The sequence below is a fragment of the Lates calcarifer genome, linkage group LG21, assembly GCF_001640805.2.
Source record: "Lates calcarifer isolate ASB-BC8 linkage group LG21, TLL_Latcal_v3, whole genome shotgun sequence".
In the NCBI taxonomy this organism is placed as follows: Eukaryota; Metazoa; Chordata; class Actinopteri; family Centropomidae; genus Lates; species Lates calcarifer.
Window position 1 is genome coordinate 4,822,503 of NC_066853.1, and position 21,267 is coordinate 4,843,769.

The following is a 21,267-nucleotide window of genomic DNA, read 5'->3' on the forward strand; positions in this document are numbered from 1 at the left end:
TGACACTCTCTGGGCCATTAATCAAGACCACAGCACAACAGCAGTGTTCAGGGGTTGTCAAAGGAAAACACAGTCTGACCCACATAAAGCTCTCATTCAACAAAAATAGCCCCATTAACACCCGTAGGATTTGCATGAAGAAAAAGTAACTGATAAAACTGTATTGCTACAGCTGCTGTACCAATACAGACAATAATATTATTATTTGTCTTATTAATTTAGAGTATTTTGTTGCAATTGTTATATTTATTTTCATACTATTTGTCCCTTCTATGACAAGCGGTTGCCTGTTATGTAGGATGCAATTGTTAACATGTTAACATGATAGCTAGCCACATGCTAGAAAACCTTGTATCTCATATGAATGTCATATTTTGTTTTGTTGCTCCTTACATGGCTATTCCACAAATACTGTAGCCTACCATGGACCAGTATCCAAACAAAGACACTAATGTCATTTTCACTAACACATGAGCATATACTGTGTACAATTTAGGCCACTGCCTTCTTCTCTTCTTTGTTAACTTCTTCCCCTCAGTACTGCAAAGTACCTGACTAAAGACCCACAATTTCATTGTTGCCTTTCCTTAACTCTTGCATATTTTATAACTGCAGTCAAGCATCATATTAGTTTTAGCATGCTTTATTGCAACTGGTCGAAGGAGTCAGCTGCAGGCTGCTCTCTGTAGCTGTGTTTTTATGCACTGATGCCCTGCTGTATTCTATTCATTCTTCTCTATCAGCACTATATGCATACTGCTTGCATACTGTCTGAATACTGTCTGCTGCTGCAATGAACAGTTTTCTTGTGAAAATAACTACTTTTATTTTTTTAAAGACTATGTACTGTGCGTTTACTTGCATAACACTGAAAGATAAATATACACTCTGTGTTCAACAGCTGGATTCAGCACTTTCCAACACAAATGCAGAGTAAATGATTGTTATAGCAAAAACAGGTTTAATATAGACATCAATATGGGTATAAATTGAGCAAATAGGTGCCGTGATTTATTTCCTAAAACAAAATAAAAGGTGTATGGATCCAAAGATAGCACAAGATTGCCTTCTCCTTGTGCTTTATATATTTAAATCTCCTTGGCAGAAAAGCTTCATACTGGGAAGCTGTACAAACAAAAGATAGATTTACTGGAAAAAGAGGTTAAGGTGTAACACAAACACCATCTAACAGGATTGTCCACAGCTGCCAAAGAAACCTCTGGCATCCTTCAAACTGAAGAGAATGCTTTTACTTTGAAAATATGATTAACCTTTCACAGCATCAACAAAGACTTAATCCAAACAATAAGAGCAGTTAAGTTTAAAGGCAAATATACTTGGCTGCACACTGAGTGTGTAAAACTACTACTAGTGTGAGCAGATGTGAAAAATGATACTGTAATCATTACATATCACATTATATGCCAGTGTCAAAGGTAATATCAGTAACAGGACATGTGTTCTTGCTATTAAATTACTGCATGTGTTGTATGAAAACATTAACAACAAGTACACAAATGTCTTAGAATACTCCCCCCAATAATTAAACAGGTGTGTGGGACAGTACTTTACGTTTTGATGTGAGTGGTGTTCATATTTTGTTCTCAGTGTTTGTTTTTCTTTCTTTTTTTTCTTTTTTTTTTACAAAATGTCATTAAATCATATTATATCTCCACAGTCTGCTTAGAGAGTTACAGGAGAAGAGAGAAAGCTCTGTCTTTTTTTTACATCATATCTTTTGTATTTAACATGTAAAAAATGAAATCAAGAACTTGCATTTTAATGAGCATTTAGCTTACCAGGTTTTGTTAAATGGAATCAGAAGTCTTTTCCTCTTTACAACTATTGGACTCTTCGATATCTTCTTGATTTGTTGTTTCTTGGTTATGGTTTCAACAGGACCCAAGTGATCATCGGTGGAGCCTTTGAGAAAATGGAGAAAGCTTCAGACTATGAAAAACCTCAATATGGATGCAGTCCCCATTGCAGTGCTACTTGTTGGACAGGTAAGCTAATGTTTGATGTTGACTTATCCCATCCTGAGTATGTTTTTGCATACACACTGGAATACCACTTATCAGTTTATATTGCTATGTGTTAGTGTGATCAATATAAAAAACACCTTATCTGGGTTTCAATGTTTTCATCCACAACATTAGTCACTTAGGAAACTGTCATTAAAGCAAAACAAAAAGCAAGACAAAAAGAAAAAAAAAAGTAACATCATTGAGCTAACACCGTGATACCCTGTAGTTGTAGTATTGATGTCAAGTGATGAACCAAACACAGCTGTGAACTGATCACTTTGATCTGTTACATCTGTGTAAAAATAAGACCATAATTTGTCTTACTTTGAAAGCAGCTTCATATTGTCTCCAGTTGCTTATTGGTTACTGTTAGCCTCCTAATTGTTGTGTTTGAGATTCAGTGTGCTACTGTTGAGTTGGTGGTGCATGTTTTATACACTGATCTGTGGAGATGATAAGAATTTTGTGTTTAGACTTTGATTTATCGCCTTTCAGTAGTGTACATAACATCATTGATTAATGCAGCATGTGTTTTTATACACATGGTGCTGGAGTGTTTATTGTGCTACACTGCTTTGTCTGTATGCCTGTAAGTAATTATTGCATGAATTTGGTGTTGGATCAGATGGGCTTGTGTGAGGTATACACATGTGCAGTGATCTTGTGTGAATGGTGTTAATTGGCCTGCAGCAAGAGCTGCTAACATCCCCACCATCAACTATTGAGCACAGAGACCCCCCAGAACAACAGCTGGTGTATAGTTTTAGCTGGGTTGTTGTACTGAATTGATTTAGTGCATTAGTATTAATTAGTATTTTTTTCTCCATTTGTTTGTTTGTGACTGAGCTCTCCATGGTGTAATATAGATGTAATATAAATTATATTTATATTGTATGTTTATATTAACCTTAATATAAATGTAATCTAAATAAACTTTATTTTACAAACCTAGACTTGACAGTAGACAGTAGCAGATACCACCACAAACCAATATGGCAGAAGAAAAATAATGTATCAACTCACATTTTTTCATGTACTGTTATAAAAAAAAAAAAACCTGTTACTTTGCTAAGAAAACACATTTGATAGTAGTAATTTACCCGGCTCTCGATCAACACAAGGGGTTGTTAACCTTGAGAGAATCACACTCTCTCACACATCTGAAATCCTATCTGTGTTGCACTGCAGTTTGAAATATGGGAAAGGCTTGGCTTTTGGCATCTTGGATGCTCAGACTTCACGGCTCATTCTGCATGTTCAATGAAGGCCACTGGCAAAATACTTACAGTAGGTTAGCTGAATATTATTAGTGTAGGCTAATGATGGGCTGAATCAGCATATTTCCTTCATTTTATTTTCTGCATAACATCAGCAATTTATATATTTTCTGATGTTTATGCTGTCCCTGTTCAGGCCAACATTTCCTCTGCTGGGATGCCTCCCTTGGAGATTTATTCTAAAGCACCATGCATGTCTGTATGCAACCCATTGACTTGACTTGCTTAACTGCTTAAAAGTGTTAAAATAAAGAAAATCTGAAAGTGATTTTTTTTTTTTTTTTTGGAATAATTCTAAATGAAATGCTAGACTAGTTATTGCTCTACAATAACTAGTCTAGCAAATATGATTGAAATAACATGCATACATTTTCTTCTTTGGCTGTTTTTGTATGTATGTATGTATTTACTTCTCTTCCATTGACATATGGAGAGTCCGCTTCAAGCCTGAGGGCAAATCCATAGTTCAACACACTGCTTATATTTACCACACACTATGGCAGGGAACAGAAGCAGCAGGAATAATGCATGGAATGAAGACGTCAATGGTCGATCTGTCAGATGTAAAACAACATGCACCTATTTCCCTATCAAGATGAGTTTCTAGCTTGACTTATGCAAAAACCTATGACCCCTGACAGGCTTTTTTAAGGTACACACTGCTGACCATTGCTCAATACCTATCTCCAGATGAGCATGGCAAACAAATCTATACCGCTGTTTTGCATACCATGTAAAAACCTAATTTCCACGGTGCAACGACAATGAAATTCAAATAGGGGAGAGTCAAATGACCCAGATGCCCTGTAGCTGTGTGAACTTGACAGACTCAGGGGAGAGCTCTATGCTTACGCTCGCTGTAGACTTGCTTTGGAAACAATGTTTTCTCAGTTTACATGAACAAAAGGACATGTTTGCAAAGATGTGCTGCATTGACTTTGATGTGAATGGGCTTGCCAAGTATGACATAGTGGGATCCTTGGTACACTAGCTTCCAGTTTGTGATGAAAATACAGTCAACATGTAGTGTAAAGTGTAACATTTTTGGTCATGTCTGATGGGATGATACCAACATTTCAACAATTCAAACCTGCAACAAGCAGAATTGAACAGAACCTTAATGCCACATAAATCACTCAAAGATTGTATTTTAGTGCATGGTACTGTTTTGATATTATCTAGAAATTAGGAGGCTGATTATTAGAGATCAAATAGCAATTATTATGCAGAATTTGTTTTAATCAGCAGCCATATGTTAATATAATTAATTGTTGGGGATGTCTGCAGTCATGACTTCCTCAGTTGTGCTCTCACTTTTCCTCTTGAACCTTGCAGTTGTCCTCTCTCAGTTCATGCAGTAGAGCTTGAATTTCACTTCATTTCAAAGCATAATTATGTCTTAAGTTTATATCAGCAAAGTCAGCAGAGTGCTGTCCCAAGGAGAGCAAGTGATCTTGCATGTAGGTGAGACATCAGTAAGGACAAAGCATCCAGATGTACAGTGCAGCAAAATGTGATCCCTGAGGTTATGATTTTGATTATGCAGTAGTTTAAAGTTGCTATTAATCTCTTCATTATTATTCCTTTATATTTCCTTTTTCTTCTTCTTTTTACTGGAATTAGTGGCAAAAGTCAGAGTCAAATTTGAACAATCAGTAAAGAGAATGACTGGGGATTCATTTATTAAGATTACAGAATTATAACAAATGTCCACATTGTTTTCCATTTGATGTCAATTGAAATATAAATGAGCATTATGCCAGCAGCATCCTGTTTCTCCCAAAAGAGTGTCCTTGTCTTAAAAAGTGTCCTGAATGAAAATGAGATGTCGTCACTCTTCAGCTTCCTTTCAACACCTCACCATACTGTTTAATTCCATTCATTTAGGTCCTCTGCTCTGCCACTTTGCAGACTTGATTAGAATGAGAATCTGAGGCATCAGGGCCAGAGATGTAGCATCTCTGGGGAATCATCTGACAGACAAAGATTGAGTGCATGTCCTTCCTTGAAAGACAACTGGCTGATTTGCTAATTTCAAAATACAAATTGATGGTAACGCACACTTAACACACACATGCAGACTGGGACACACACATGTCCATGGATAGCAGTGTTTCAGACCTTTCATTGTCTCAACAGCGGATATGCCGGCCCAAGAGAAATAAACAGATATGTCACTTTCTATTTAGCTCAAAAACCGAGTGCCTGTCCATCATCTTAATGTGTCACTTTTTGAGCATGAGAATGCGGCTTTGCATCTCATCTGGTGTAGGAATAGGGAAGAGGCAAAAGATTTCATGTAACAAAAAAGGCAAGCAGCACAGCTTCAGCTTTCCTTCTTTCCCCCCATGGCATCCTTATTGTTACAAAACTTACAGTTTATGTATGAAGTTAATTAATTATTATCTGTTTATTTTTGTCCATGCCACACATCGCATTTTCCATTGACATTTTAACATTCAGTGTACTGAAGCATTACTCATGTCTTCCAAATTGTAGTTCTTTTCCTCTGCTTTTAGTTTTGGATTGGTTCTCAGTCTGCTCTGGTAGTTTTTAAGCCTTCAGGTTTCAAAGGTCACTTTGTAACCCAAACTAATTAATTAAATTACTTAGGAGCTGTTAGTTTTGCTGTGTAGTGCGAGATGTGCTCCTGGAGCTTTGAAATGCAGGCTTAAGAAAGTACTGGATAAATAAGATTTATCGCCATTTCTCACTTGAAAGGAAACTGCTTGCTGCCTGAATAATCCTGTGTCTTGAAAGTCAAACATCAAAATCAGTCCCTCATCCCCATGTTACAACACTGGTATTTAGCATTACTATTTTAATAGACATGTATTTTTTCGTTGCATAGTTACATTAAATGATAGGGCCTGGTTTGAAGCATCAGATGCAGGTGCCATATTTAAACCCTGTGCAACCAAAACTGAAGTTGTATTGGATGGATATTTGCAAAGGGCTTTATAGTTTGTTCTGTTCTAGTACAAGCAAGCAGCACCAAGGCAGCGCCACACGTTTTTATGTTTTTTCATACAATGAGTAGTTTTTCAGATGTTCCCCTCATAGTCGTAGGTTTGCAAGTTATCACAACCACTTGAAAGGAATTATGTTTCTGTACAACAAATGTACAACAGTAAATAAGTAACATTGTGTATGAGACATAATTGTATGTTTTGATGATGGTATGTTGATGATATGTTGTTAATTGATGTATTTGGCATGCCACAAGTAGGTTGATACTGGCCAGTATCAGTAAAATGTTCACAGACAGTGTATTTGTGTTCTGCTAAAATACATGATCTTGCAGTATAATATCCACTCATTCCAAATCTGTTCATGACACAGTTCAGGACTTTTGGCAGTAAATGTCAATTGTGGAATGAGTTATCATTGTGGAAGGAGTGGTTATTATTTCTTATAAGATCAAATGAGATCAGCAGTGATTATCACGATTGAATACCCATGCAGACCAAGTCCGAGGTTATTTGTCTAGGGTTTAACACACATGGTCATTAAATTTCAGTTGATGGAAGCTGCAAGTAATACTCAATACTTCAATACTGACATGGAATAATTATTGATTGTTGATATGAGGAGAGGGCATCCTTGCAAAAGCAGCTTTTCTTATGAATACATATGAAGAATATAAAGCGTGTTAAATCAATTGTTAGTTCAGTACAGAATAACCTCCAACTAACTTTTAAAACAGGTCACTATTGTAGAGATGGTCTGCAGTTAATAGTGTGGGTGATTTACAGGCAGCACCAACCGATAAATATTATATCTTCATTTTGTTTTAGCTCACTTTCACTTTCTTCTGAGCATGTCCTTTTGCCTGTGGATTATGGTCATAGCTTGTATAAAGAGGCTCTTAAACCCTGAGAAGAAGAGTTCCCTGTTTCCCAAGTCATTTAAGATTATGCCCCCTGTGGGTGCACTGTGGGTTTAACAGTGTATGAGCCCTCTACTAGACCCTACATCTCTTCTGCCTGTGTGAGGGCATTTTAATACAAAACATGTTGTTGAGGTTGTATATTTTCTTTTTTTTTCTTTTTGAATTGGTCTTTTTTTCCCCAAAGACTGGCTCAGGACTCTGAATATATCAGCTCAGTTCATCATTCTCAAATATGTCCAAATATTTCAGATATTTAAAAAAAAATGTAATCCAGGCTAAGGGTTTATTGTACAAAGGAGAGGATTGTGGGTATTCAACATAAAAATTTGTTTGCCTGTTTACCTCATTTACCCTCATTGCTCACCCCTCAAGCACATAAGCTCCATTGTTATTCTTTGCCCCTACTCATCATGTTCTTAGGCAGAATGCAAATCTGTTATCCTGTGGTTTGGCCGCAGAGGGGTTGTTTTTGTGTGTAGCTGTTAGTTGCACTGATGAAAAGACCACCTGTCATCCTCTGGCCCTTTGATTAGGAGGTCAAAGGAATGGATTAAATTGATATGAAGTAGACTAGGCCCTCATGTGGTGCGTATTGTGTCATTATCATAGCTCTGATCTGGAGGTACTGGGCATTACTGTACATCTTGTAGTAATAGAGGGTCTGTCCCTCTGGTCCAGATTTTGAAGTCAATTATTATTTAAAAGAAAAATATGATATATCATTATATATAGTTTCTGCCTATTTTACTGAAGTCATCCAGGTCCTAAAATGTCTAGAAGGGCTAGGTCAAAGGGGAACTGGATGTGCTGCCTGTTCTTAAAGATGTTTGGCCACTCAGTTAAGAGGCTTTATTGGTTTCAGATTATTTGAGGCGGATATAATCCAGGTTTTTAATTAAAAAAAAAACAGATCTGATGACTAGCTACTTTTATGTGAAAAGGAGTTGCTTGTAGTGATGAACCCACATATAATTATCACTCTACCATTCCCCTCAGCTTTAAGGGGTGTTTCAACATCTTTCAGCTACCATGCTGATGTCAAGCAGGTGTCTTTAGCATGTTAACATTCTAACAGTTTCTAATTATCACTTAACAGATGGGAATGAGATTAGTTTTGCAGGTATTTGATCATGAACCAAAGTATTAGACATTAAAATGTTGGCATGATTATGCTGGTAGATTGAAAACATGGGTATCACAAAAATTATAACAGTTCATCCTGAGGGGGGCATTAGTGTCTGAGACAAACAACATCTAAAAGTTGACAAAATATTTCTCTCAAAACCACAAATGTGAACCGCTTGGTGATTCAGGAAATCATCAAAGTAATTTGACTGGGAACCATGGATGGAACCATGAATTTTAGTGCCAATCTTAGTATATCCAGTAATCTAGTTGATACATAGAAACATATTTCACTTTTACCTGCTGGTGGTGTTAGCTGAAGTGGTCGGTAGGACTGAGCCTCTGAGCATTTTCAATAGCTGCACCATATCTGTACCTACCCATTCAGTAGTTCTCAAAACATGTCACTAAAAAAACACAAATGTCAGCCTGCTGGTTGTAAAGGAAATGTCAGTGGATCATCAAAGTCACTATGATTCATTATCTGATGACCATGAATATGGGCACAAAGTTTGTGGCAATCAGTCCAATAGTTATTGTGATACTGTGGTCTAGACAGAAGTAGTGGATCAGCAGACTGATACTGCTTTCCCCAGAGTCATGTTGCATTGTGTGGCTAAAACTTTAAGTATTCTCAAGAGATTTTGATAAAATTGCAAAGTTGTGGTGAATGCACACCTACAATGACACAAATAGTTATGGAGATCCACTTGAATCGCAACAACCTGAAACTTCATTTACTACTGCTACAAACATTTTACGCTATTAATTAGAGAAAATGCATGAGTAATTAGAGGACAGAAAATATATTTATTTATGATTATTTGATGGAATAAATCCAGTAATTCAAAGATATATATTTTTAGTCAGGATACAGATTACTAATATGTGTGCATTAATTACCCGTTCAAGGGTAGAAATTACTACTTTGCCCACAAAGTTCTCTTTCCCTAATAGCAGAGTGGGTTTACAGTACAAGATGTGTAGGGCTCTCTATTATACGTGGACTTTGCTGGACCTGGAACATAACAGAAGAGAGAAATGCCCCTGTTTAAATATTTATCAGGCATAACCTGGAAAACTTGTTAGTAAGCATGCAGTGCATTTAGGTATTTTATGACGTCTTGCATCATGGCTCCCTGAGTGAGTGACTATGAATCTAATTCGCCCCTGATAAAAATTGAAAACTAATGAATACTACAGCTTTGGTCTTGAATGCTAATGTGGTCTTTATCCATTCTCAAGGAAGGCACCTCACAGATTTCAAAATTCAGTGCTGTGTATAGAATCCAAAAAGAGCCAAGGGTCTTAACAGGGAGGAGGGGTTAAACTGCCCTTTTTGTTTTTGTCGATGTCTGTGTTATTTGTAGCTATAGAGGCCAAGTCGCTCCTATTCTCATTCTAATTGGAACTGCACCCTCTCTGTTTCTCCCATGGCTAGCTTTCATTCCCAGAGTGAGGACCCGAGTCTCCCAGCCTCACACTCAGCCACAGCCACCCAGACAGCCAGGCTGAAAGGCAGAGAGAGAGAGAGAGAGAGAGAAGGGGATGGAGGGAGGAGTCTCGTTAAGGAGCTCTATCCCCTGACTGTGTCTGCTACGTGAGTGGTTGAGCAAGGGAGAGAGAGAGCATCAGAGAGAAAGAGAAGGAGGGGGGGCAAGTGAGGGCTGAAGAGACTGAGAATGGATGGGCAACGAGAAACCGTGCGAGCGAGAGAGAAAGAGTGAGCGTGTGCATGCTCAGAGTCAGCAGCGAAGACACACAAAGTCTACAAGCTCACATCAACAAGAGAGCGTGTGAGGCAGAGCTGTGAGGCAGAGCTGACCACTGGCAACTCTGAAGAGTGACACAGAGGGGAAAGAGACAAAGAGAGAGACAGAGAAGAAGAAGAAGAAGGAGCAGCGGAGGAAGAGAAGGACTGAAGACAGACTACCAGCCTTCCACTGGTAAAGGGAGACACCACTGAGGGACTGTAGCATCCGCCCCCCCCCCCCAACAGCACAGAGGAGCACTGTCTCATCTCGTGCATGTGTTTGTGCCTGCCAACTTCAATTTCACACTCGCCCACTGTTTTTTGTAGGTTTTGCCCTCTCCACTCCCCAGTCATGATCCCTTGGGTCCTTCTGCTCCTGTGGATCGCCGGACATGGTAAGTTTTCCAGATTAAGTTGCTTATTCATCACATCTCGCGTGCTTGTGATTGCTGTGTGACTTGCTGGCTGGGAGCTGTGTCTCTGAATTCATCTCTTGCTGTGATGTCTTAGCTTGTGCTACCATCTGTGTTTTTAAATGCTTATAATATGGCACTCCCATGTGCACTGTTATGTCTGATGCAAAAGAGAAAGGAGGAAAAAGTAAGTGTGGCTGTCCTGGCGTTAGTAGCTGTGAATAGTTGTAGCCTGCACTTTTCTCTGTCTGTAGTTTGTCATAGCTTTCAGACCAGTTAAATACTTCCTTTGTGGGCTTGATATTCCTGTCACACACTCAGACACACACAAACAAAGCCCTCTAACCCCAGTCCAGTTCAGTCAAGCGTTCACTCCTGAGTCACATTGTTTTGAACTGACAGCCCTTCCCCGTTGAGTCCAACTACGGGGGGTCTGGTCGACAGAAAAGAGAGAGAAAAGTTAACGGTGAAATGCTTCAGAGGGCAGACTCGTGAGTATAGCTTGGCAACTCCAGCCAGTGAACAGTATCTTCTGTTGTTATTTTTGTTCCTAGACAGTCTGTTTGTGGACAGAATGAGGATGGATTAGTTGTTTCCCCAGCTTGCCACCAGGTGGTTGTCTTTGGAAAACAATAGAAGTGAGTAAAGTACAGCAGAACTCTGCCTCTGTGGTGTCTGTGTGATATACGGATGCACGCAGGGCTGAATCAGACAGTGGATGTTTGTCATGCCTGGCCCACAGCGAGCTCCCTGGTTGACACTCTCTGCAGGGTCAGGGTCAATGACACAGCCACCACCTCTCAAAGTTTGACCCCCATCACACCGGGCTACATTCTAAGGAGGGCACTGAATGAATGAATGTGTGTGTCTGTGCATCTATGTGCGTGTGTATATGTAGTTTCCCAGAGGGGGTTGTAACCTTTTGTTGAGAAACAGCACAGAAAAGGCTAAAGCCGCTCTTCCCTGATCGGAGATCTCAGTTTGTTGACACGTTGTGGTGAAATTGACAGCTAAAAGTCAGCAACACGCTGCTAACACAGCAGCAACAAATGAAAACTTGGTAAACAAGATAATTTTCAGCAGCCCTGATTCAGCTGTTCCACATGTTGATCTATAGCCTATAACAGATAACAAACACTAATCACCAAATACAACAATTTACTTTGATTATACTTTTCTGCTGAATCATTTTTCTTGCAGGAACAGAGAGGAAAATAATGATATCAGGACAGAGCAATTTGCAACTGACTGGAGTGATGAAGTCTCTGCTTCCCTCTCAGCATTGCCTGCGGTTGTAGATCTCTTCCAGAGAAGGGCTGTGTGAGCTTTACTGTCTGTTTTTCTTAGCCTGTGTGTGACCTGGGACAGCGACAGAAGCTGTGTAAGTTCACCCAGAGAATGGATAGAGTCAGGGCTAGTTAGAAGCTTTCTCTATAGGTCATGACATCTGTTTATAGCACATCAGACACAGTGCTTTAGATGCTGTAAGTGCTCCTGATGCTGCTGCTTTGCTGTATTCTGTTCCCCTGATTTCACTGACAAGTATTTCTGTACCATCTGTGCTTATTGTGATGCTGAAATACATGATCAGACATTAGTCTCTTCTCCTCCACTCCGCTCAGCATCTGCTAAGTTTTGTATTCACAACTGACTGTACTTTGTGTCTGTACTGCATTGTAATTTCATTTCTCACAAGTGTATAGCTTGAATAACACCCTAGTTGAATTACACATTAACACTGCTGAGGGGATTTGATTTACTGGCAAGCAGCATACTTTGTTTTGGACTTTTATTCTGTAACCGTCACATTTTCATTCACATACCATCATAGGCTTAGCCCCAGTTCTGGGAACAACTAACGCCATATTTCAGCTAGTACCAGCTGGAATGAGGCGATTGCTACAACTGGAATGAGATGGGATTGCTGTGCATTTCAGCACAGTTGGTTATTACCATAATATAAAATACTGCTTCCACTCCCAGGTAAACAGGGGATAACAACCTACCTTCTCTATGCATGCCTCTAGGGAGAAAAAAGTGCTTCCCTGTAGCTTACTGTTGTACAAATTACGGCTCTGTTTATGTGCCGAGCCGGTGTCAGCAGAAAGCTGCGGAAAACAATCTCGTTTTTATGAACAAGGGGACAGAGGGGAGTTGTGGCCATAGCAGTCATACACTAGACGCAGCTATCCTGTGAGAGAGTGAGAAAGAAAACAGCATGAAAATGAGAGAATGAGCAAGAGAGAAGCGGAGAAAAGAGTCAGTTCATATGCACAGGAGCCGAGCAGTTTCTGCGCTCAACTTTGAGAAATAAATGGTCCAGAGCGAGTGAGACAGAGAGGGAGAATTAGAAGAGGGGAAGCTGTTGCGAGATGCTCTCCATCCTGACTGTGCTGTTACCGCATCTAGGGCACCTTTTCTTTTGCTGTCGCCTCTCCTGACAGTGACAGATGACACAGCAACAGTCAGGAGGATTTGGGAGACATATTCACCTCAGGCCAAACTTCCTCGTCCATCTCCTTGCTCCACCTCCTCACCATTCCTCCTCCTATCCAATCTATACAGTGTCCAGCAGCCCTCACATTCTCCACTTGGCTCTCAGTCTCTTGATTTTACTCATCACCTTGCAGTGGCACATTTCTCCCTCCCTCCCTGACTAACCGTCCCTCTTTTTGCTCCTTGTCCCTCTTTCCCAGTTTTTTTTTTTTTTTTTTTTTTTTTGCTGTGAGATGCAGTTTGATTGAGAACCCTAGCCTCTGTCAGGGAAAAGGTGATGATGATGTTCTAATGGAGGAAGGGCAGTTTAAGAATAGTCCTGTACTGGATGTGCCAGACTCTGAAGAAAATGTGCTGGAGAAAAATCACACTTTAGCAATGTTAAGTGTATGGGATCAGACCCTTTCTCTCTGCCTCTTTTCTTCTGTGTCTCCTTTTCTCTGCTTTTCTTTCTCCAAGTGACATCTTGTGAAATTAATATGCAAACTGTTTGTGCTACAGAGGTTTTGGTTCACTTTCCTCTGGAAATTAAATCCTCTATTTGGGCTATCCTTGACTCAGGGTTTGCCCACTAGGGGCAGTGCTGCTGCACAGGAATTAAATCTCAATCTCCTTAAAAATCTCCTGCCCCCTCCCTCCCCCATTCGCCTTCATTACCTCCCACCCCCTCATATATCTTGTGTCAGAACTCACGATTTCACCACCCAGCCAGACTAAGCTGTTTCTTAGTCCTGAAAAGCATGTCTTAGTGCACCCAACAGCCCCTATTTCATTTACTGCTGTCTATTAACTGCTGTCTGACGACTCTAAATCCGCTTTTCATGGGCGGGAAGCTTTGATACATATTTCTCAAAGTATAATTAAATGTCTTTCCAATGTCATGTTTGGATGTGTGGAATTTTTATGGATGGAGAAATCATTCTCAAAGGAGGAAAAAAAGGAGAAAGAAATACAGCCCATTACATTGCACAACACTACTCGAACAGAAATACCAATTTTCTGCCTCATTATTATGAATAGTTATTTGTAAGCAAGACTCACAGCTGTCTAATGCATGGATTATGACCATAATAACTCAGAGGTAATTAATTGATTTATCCCCATTCTATCGGGATGCTAAAACCAAAATTCCATTTTTCTTGCATGTTGTCATAAGCTTTGCTGTTCCAGCCGTCATATTTTCAACACAAGTAGCATGATGAACAACTGCAGAATAGAGGCATAATTTGCTGTGAGCTTTGTCTGTATTCTGATGAAAGTCTGGCACAGGACAATTAATATGCATATGAAACATAAAAAGTGTCCTGGACCTGTTCAGATGACTTCCCAAGTTGCCATGCATGACAGTTAGCTTGAGTAATGATAACCCTGTCTGGATAATGCCGTACGAATGCCATGAGTGACAGATGATGTCATCAGTTCATGATGGGGCCCAGTGGCATGCAGTTTGTTTTCTTGTTTGTGCTGTGTGTCCCATCAAGGCTAGCCAGCTTAAGTCACCTCAGCTGCTGTGACCCCTGCTCATTTCTGTACCACCATAGATTAAGCCCACTGTAATCCCTCTGAGCCGAGTGCCCTGTTGGATATTTATGGTAATAAGTAAACATATGAATAAATAATCTAAGAGGCTGCCACTGGACAGCTGGTACTTGTAAGTCCCAGTGTTTGTCAGTGCTTGTGGTATTAAAAAGAGATGCTGCTTCCAAGAAAAATCAGTTTTGGCTAAAACTTGTATTTTGATGGTGCCATGTAAGAAAAAAAGTATGGCCAATGATTATTCTAACATTTGATAGATAAATATATAAATCAATCACTAAATATGGACATGGGGATGATTTTAAAGTACTAAATTTATGTTCATGTAAGAACTCAATCCTCCAAATGTTTTAGTCATAGGAAGTACTAAGATAAACATGTAGAATGTTAGTAAGTACAGTAAACTCAGTGACTGCAGTCTATATGAAAACCTCATTTCAAGTCTTTCAGGATTCAGGTCATCCAGGGAAAGGAATATGATTAGTTTTGAGTCTTCTTGGGAAACCAGGCAATGATCTGCTCCCTTTCATGCAGTCAGTCAGCCAGTCAACAAAATCAAGCTGTTTACTGTTGGGCTTCATTATCCATCCAGAGGACCCTCTTCCCAGCCCCAACAGTTTTCTTTAGCACCAACCAATCAACCCCCAAGCCCCTCATCTCTTCTCTCCCTCTCTGAGACTCCGCAGCTGGATCTCATTCCTCGGGGATGAATTTATCCAGATTGGAGCACTCAGCAAAAGGGCATTATCCCGGATTACATGTCTGTTGGGCGGCAGTGTTAAGTAATACAACCAGATGCTGTTGTGATCACTGGGTCACCTGTGAAGGCAGGGTTAGCAGCTTCACTTCTTCATTCAGCTCTTTATTGTCGCATCTCTGTCCCCCTGAGGCTTCATCTTGAACGACACAAGATGGGCAGTTGGAGTTGGTCAATTTTTAAAAGTGCTACATGCAAGAATGCTGTTAAATGTACGGGAGTGTGCAGAAGCCCTTTTTAACCCCAGTCAGGATTTTATTTGGTGACAGATTATGGGATGGATTAATGGCTTCTAAATTGCAGTTTAATGCACAGGAAACAACAGGCTATGTTTTCCTGCTAAAGCAACTAAGGGCAGCCCCACATAGCTGTGTGTGTTCAGTTGTGGGGGTGCTGTAAATAGAGTAGTGGTGGATCATACTGTGTTATTTTTCCTTGGAGCGGACAAAGCATCAGCACAGCTGGGATGAAAGAAAAATATTGGTGCTTTTTTTCTCTCGCACGACTGTGTCTTTTCTCCGCTAATCTTGTCTCTACCTAGCCGAGATTTTGATAGAATTTTTTTAACTTGCTACTGGGATCTGTGATTACTTGTAGAACACAGGTGCTCTACAAGGTGGGTTCAAACAATATTACAAGAAGAAGTTTGTTCCTTTCTTGTCAAAACCCTGCTTTGCAAGTCTGAGGCATTAATAAGCCTTTTTTTTCCAAGACACACTCACTGAGAAAATGTTCAACTTAAATGTTCATTTTGTCTCAAATTCAACCTTAACATATTTTCCAACCTGTTTTTTTTTTTTGTTTGTTTTGTTTTTTAACCAAATGAAAGCTCTCACCACAGGGATGAGTGAATTTCATTTTTAACACAGTTTTGCCTTTTCCAGGAGATATACTGCACAGAAGCAGTTGAGAAGAGCCCACATTATATATTTAAAACACACAAAACAGATCTATGAATACAAGATGCCGCTACTAGGTATATGTATACGTAAGGTATATGTGCATGGTACAGTATAGTATCACCACTGTTCTTTACTCAATATCTGCCATGAAAACAGGTGAGCAAAAATAAACAACAGTGTAAACTTATGAGGGTGAAAATGTACAACAGAAGAGTGGTGTGAAATAAATAACTATATATCCAATGCCTTTATGCCAGTAAAGTACATTTTTCTTATTTCTGTTAGTCTTCAAAATTATATCCAGGTTGTTACAGTCAATGAAGTAAAACTATTTTTGCTCAGGGTATCATTTCAAATAAATCTTTTGAGATTGTTGTAATATTTGTAATACATATATCCTTATTATATCCATTTCTGTGATAGAATGTGGAAAAACTGAACATTTAAGGCAGTTGGAAATGCTTGCCATGCTCTACTAATGAGAAATCTTTATCAAGTTTGTTAGACCATACTCATTAGCTTATCAGTGCTAACAGGACAGATTGGGGTTATAAACAAACATTGCCATCCACAGAAATGATTTGGCAATGGCATTTTTGCCGCATAGCATCAACAGTGAGGCACAACTCCATCATATCAACTCTAGTTTGTAAGTAAAGAAAGTTACAGATTTTAGCTTTCATATGAAGATTAAGTGGACACTACATGAGGTTTCACTATTAAAACAAAAATCTTTAAGTATTCAGTGTCATGTTGAATATATTAAATATATATACATCATACTTGACATCTGAGTCTTGTTTTAAGCGTGAACATGACTAGAGTTGTTGCTATAGCTGAGTAGTATGCAGAATGCATGCCTCCTTTTGAAAATATGGCCAATTAATCATGTTGTTACATCTCCTTAGAGGCTGATGGATGTTCAGCAATGTACATGTGACCTATGCAGAGAGCTTTAGTGACCTACAGAAACCTGCGTGCCATGTCAAGCAGACTTATTTGTACATGAAAAAATGTTCACGTATAAATTGACTGCCTTGGCCTGAAACTCTCTGTCCCATTTTTCTTTAGGATGGTGCTATCTGTGCAGATCCATAGCTATAAGCGTGAGCCATAAGCAGTACAGCACTGCAACTGGTGTCATGTTATATGCCCCACTATTGCTTGAAACATTTGTGAGTAAACCAGCCAGCCAATGCATCGACATGACTGTGAAAGGCTGTGTTAGCAAAGAGCCTAGAAGATGCATGTGGTGCTTCAGCAGAGGAGGCACTTGAGGAATTGGGTTGCTGATCTGATAACGACTTCTTAGTGTTTGGCGGGAAGTTTCTGGCACAGCTCAATATTACACCTGGATGAACTCACCCTTCTCACTCCTCTCCCCTGTTTTCTCCCCATCTCTTTCTCTGCTTCTCCCTGTCCCAACATTCTCATGCCAAAGATTCATAACAATGGTCTCATGGAAAAGGTTTTTATGCTGCACACATCACATGCGTTTTGTGTGTGAGTGTGAGTGAGTGAGTATGTATGTGCGGTGTCTGTGCATTTGCCACTGTGCCACGACAATTACAGCTGCAAGCCTTGAATGGCAATATAAATGCAAATCAGCCTTTTAACTTGTACAAGCAGAATCTGGGGAGGAAGAAGCTTCTCACCTGTGGATAAATGTGGATGTGTCTTTGCCTGGCATTACAACTGCTCTGAATGTTTTGAAAATAACAATGGCAATAGACAGAATGTACAATACTTCCATTGGTAAGCAAACCTTGAGGCTGTTGTATGTGCCTGGACTCCAATATAATGACGTCCACTCTTGGGAACAGTTGTAAAACACCATGGTGTGGGACAGTCACACGTAGTGATGTGCCTCTGGCATTACCTCCCTACCTGTGTGTTTCCATTGTTGTAGATACTTCTAAATTGTGCTCAGCAGTGCAACATGGAAGGGCTTGGTAGCTTCTATTTAATAAACGAATAGGAAAACAGTTCTCTCTATGGTACCAGATACCAATGGTGAGAGGCACGGCTTTTTGAAAGGCTATTTGATCTGGCACTGATACCAAAAGATGTTTTATTCAGTAAAGCACATCAAACACAATAGCAGCACAAACTTGCTCTTGAAACAAGCCAAAACTTTTGAAATCTGCCAAGGGGGGATGTGCAGCTCTGAGAATGAAAAATGTCTAATGCTGCCACCCTCCCCCAACACTCCCATATACTGTATAGATGTGATTTTTTTTTTTTTTTTTTTTACCAGATGCCAAATGAGGCTTTGAGCCACCTGCCTATCCCGCTAAGACAATTAAGCAATTGGGAAGAAAGGGCCATTCACTAGTGGGGGTTGCGATGTTAGTATAGGAGCCAGAGACTGGCCAGCATACCATCCCTCCCCCACAAAAAACTCTTTCAGTACCACTAATTTTGGCGCTGTGCCAACTTCTTTCTTTCCTATTTGTGTATTTGTTGAGGGAAATGCAGCAGCATTTGACACCAGTCTAAGGAAACCTGTGACACAGGGTGCTTGGTTTGCATGTCGATAGAAAATCCCTCTATTGGTCTCCAGACAAATTCAATGTGAGGCCTATGGCTCTGTGCTGTTTACGAGGCAAAGCTTCATCTGGCAGAACCATCATACAGAAAGACGTGCACTGAAAGAAACACACACCCACATACATTCCATACCCTCACTTGCATTAGCAAAGCAGAGTCTGCCAGAGCACAGAAACCCTGGTGTATGTGAGCACTGGGGGCTGAACAGTATTGCTTTGGTTCTATAACATGCTATAAATAAAGGTTTGTATTGATCCTCAAACATTAATATATCCTAATATAAGAAAATAGTTGTATTGATTGTAAGCCTGTGCTTCTGATGTTTCTTTAATATGGTACTGCTGGGGTTCACTCTACCCACTTTAATACATGGCCTATTTTTATACGCAGTAATAATGTGGAGTCACAAGCAGGATCAGGCAATCCCTAGATATATTTCACTACTCTGGATCTCTACCACACCGCACCTTTCAATGCCTTAGCGCATCTTCTATCATAAGTCCTGTCTTTATCAGTAGGGCGCAAGTGGATGTCAGAGACCTGATAGAGTAAACAAAGCAAATTAAAATGCAATTAATTCTTTAGTGGCCACTCCAATGTTCACGTTGCTGATTTGGAGGTTGAAGAGCTCTTGTCACACTCTCAGATTTTTATTTTATTTTATCAAGTGCAATTTAATATTGTGGAGGCTGGCCTGGGCACTGGAAAAAAAATGCTAATGCACATTGGGGAGTTTAAATGATTTGCTATCCTTTCAAATCTGTTGGCAGGGGTTTCAATCTGGCTGGTGTCCTGGGGGAATTCACAGTGGTCATTGCTCAATCCCTGGGGGACATTAGTGCAAATCACAAAGGAGCACAGAAGTCATTTCACTTTTCCACTTTCCTTTGGCCACTGCCCAATGCTAAATGGCAGCGGACTCGCTCATAATACTGGGCAGGGCAAACCCCTTGCCTCCCTCCGTCTCTAACCTTTTAAACCTGATTTAATCAAATCAAAATACCACAGTGCAGACCCATTTGGGACAACCTGAAGACAAACAGTTGAAGAGGAAGCAAAAAGCCTTGGGTGAACCAGGGGCAAGGCCATCCATTACTTCCTGTGCAACGGAGAGCACGGGGACACAGAAAATGCCTGCGGTGCACGATGATGAACAGACTCCACATCACAGATTGGATTAGAGTGGCATGAGAGAGAGCCCTAAAAGCCATGCGCAGTTTATTGAAGCCTTATCTAAAGCGATAATGTTACTAGAGAAAGGCCCATGTAATGATGGATGAGTGGTCAGCGCCCTGTAAAGAACGAACATCAGGCGAGATGGGTATGGTGGATAGACAGGTCCACCATGGTCAACTCATCTTCTTTTCAAGAGCAGGAAGTAGGACCAGTGGATAGTTACTATAAAATAGACCGTCAATTGCTGGCACCCTGGTTACCCTGCAGTGTCATCATCATAGGTATATCTAGTTTAGAGAGGCTCAGTGCTCAGGTTCACTGCAATTTAGGTCCCATTTCATCACTGATACCCATGAGGCATTTTGGGGAAAATGGTAGCAGTGTTATTGCTGAGATTTGTAGTCTCCCTGAAAGCATTGATCTCTGCAGTTGCTCAGTTTATGATATATGAAATCGGTTTGCCCATGCCTTGTCTTTATATGTAAAATTATGTTTCTAAGGAGTGTGTGTGTGGAGTGCAATGGTCACACAGAAAATAGAGAGAAAAATAAGATGAAATATAAAGTACATCTCAAGGATTTCATGGAATCATTTGGGGAAAGCAAAGTAGCATTCAGGTAAAAGTCCTGCACTCATTTTTTCAGGATGACTAGAGGATTTTCTCCCTGCTAAAAGGCAATGTTATCTAATAGCCGACGGATGATGGTAATGACAACACAATGCCTTCATAGGTAAACAAAGATATCTAGTGCTTTGGAAAGGAAGTGAGGGGGAAATAAAGAACAACAAAGAGAGAAAAGGAAAATAGAAAGAAATCTCAAAAAGAAGAGCATTCTTGTCACAAATTAAAACATATCTGTGTCTTGCAGCCCTAATCCTTAATGGCAGTGTATTTGTTGTCTAAGTAGATTTTTTTGCGTATGTGCAAACAAGCACAAATGTGATTATTCCTTGCTTTCGTTGCATGCTAATTTTATTGCTCCACATTGTTTGCCTATCTTCTTCTAAACAGCTTTGGTTCAAACTACCTCTCAATGGTTTTTCAAAGGACTCAGTGTTGTTTGTTTTCAGCAGAGTAGTAGAATAACATAAGAGATTTATTTTATTATTATTTTTTAAAAACACCCTTGTGTGACTCTTAGTTCATGTTTTACTGTGATCTGGTTGGAAAAATTCAATGCCTCTGTAACAAAACAGTGTGACACTGGCACAGTGGGACATTAAAAATGCAGAAGGGCATCTAAAGATGATTGTGGCAGCACACAGTGGGATGTACAGAGGTGTCACCAATCCCCCTCCCCCATCACCCCAAGTGGATGGCCCCTAAACTTTCCCCAGGTTATGAGTGTGAATTATTAACATG

The 21,267-nt window shown here is 39.9% G+C and overlaps 1 protein-coding gene across 5 annotated transcripts in view; it reads left to right on the plus strand.

The window, feature by feature from the left end:
* kirrel3b (kirre like nephrin family adhesion molecule 3b) overlaps positions 1 to 21,267 on the plus strand; it is a 204,368-nt gene that overhangs the window by 43,458 nt on the left and 139,643 nt on the right. For 4 of the 5 annotated variants that reach the window (XM_051065444.1, XM_051065447.1, XM_051065445.1 and 1 more), the window contains 2 exons: positions 1,900 to 2,006; positions 9,763 to 10,469. In XM_051065444.1, coding sequence (XP_050921401.1) covers positions 10,349 to 10,469 — 121 coding nt within the window. In that variant the 5' untranslated portion in view covers positions 1,900 to 2,006; positions 9,763 to 10,348. The remainder of the gene's footprint in view (positions 1 to 1,899; positions 2,007 to 9,762; positions 10,470 to 21,267) is intronic. The other variant, XM_051065446.1, reaches the window with a different exon arrangement.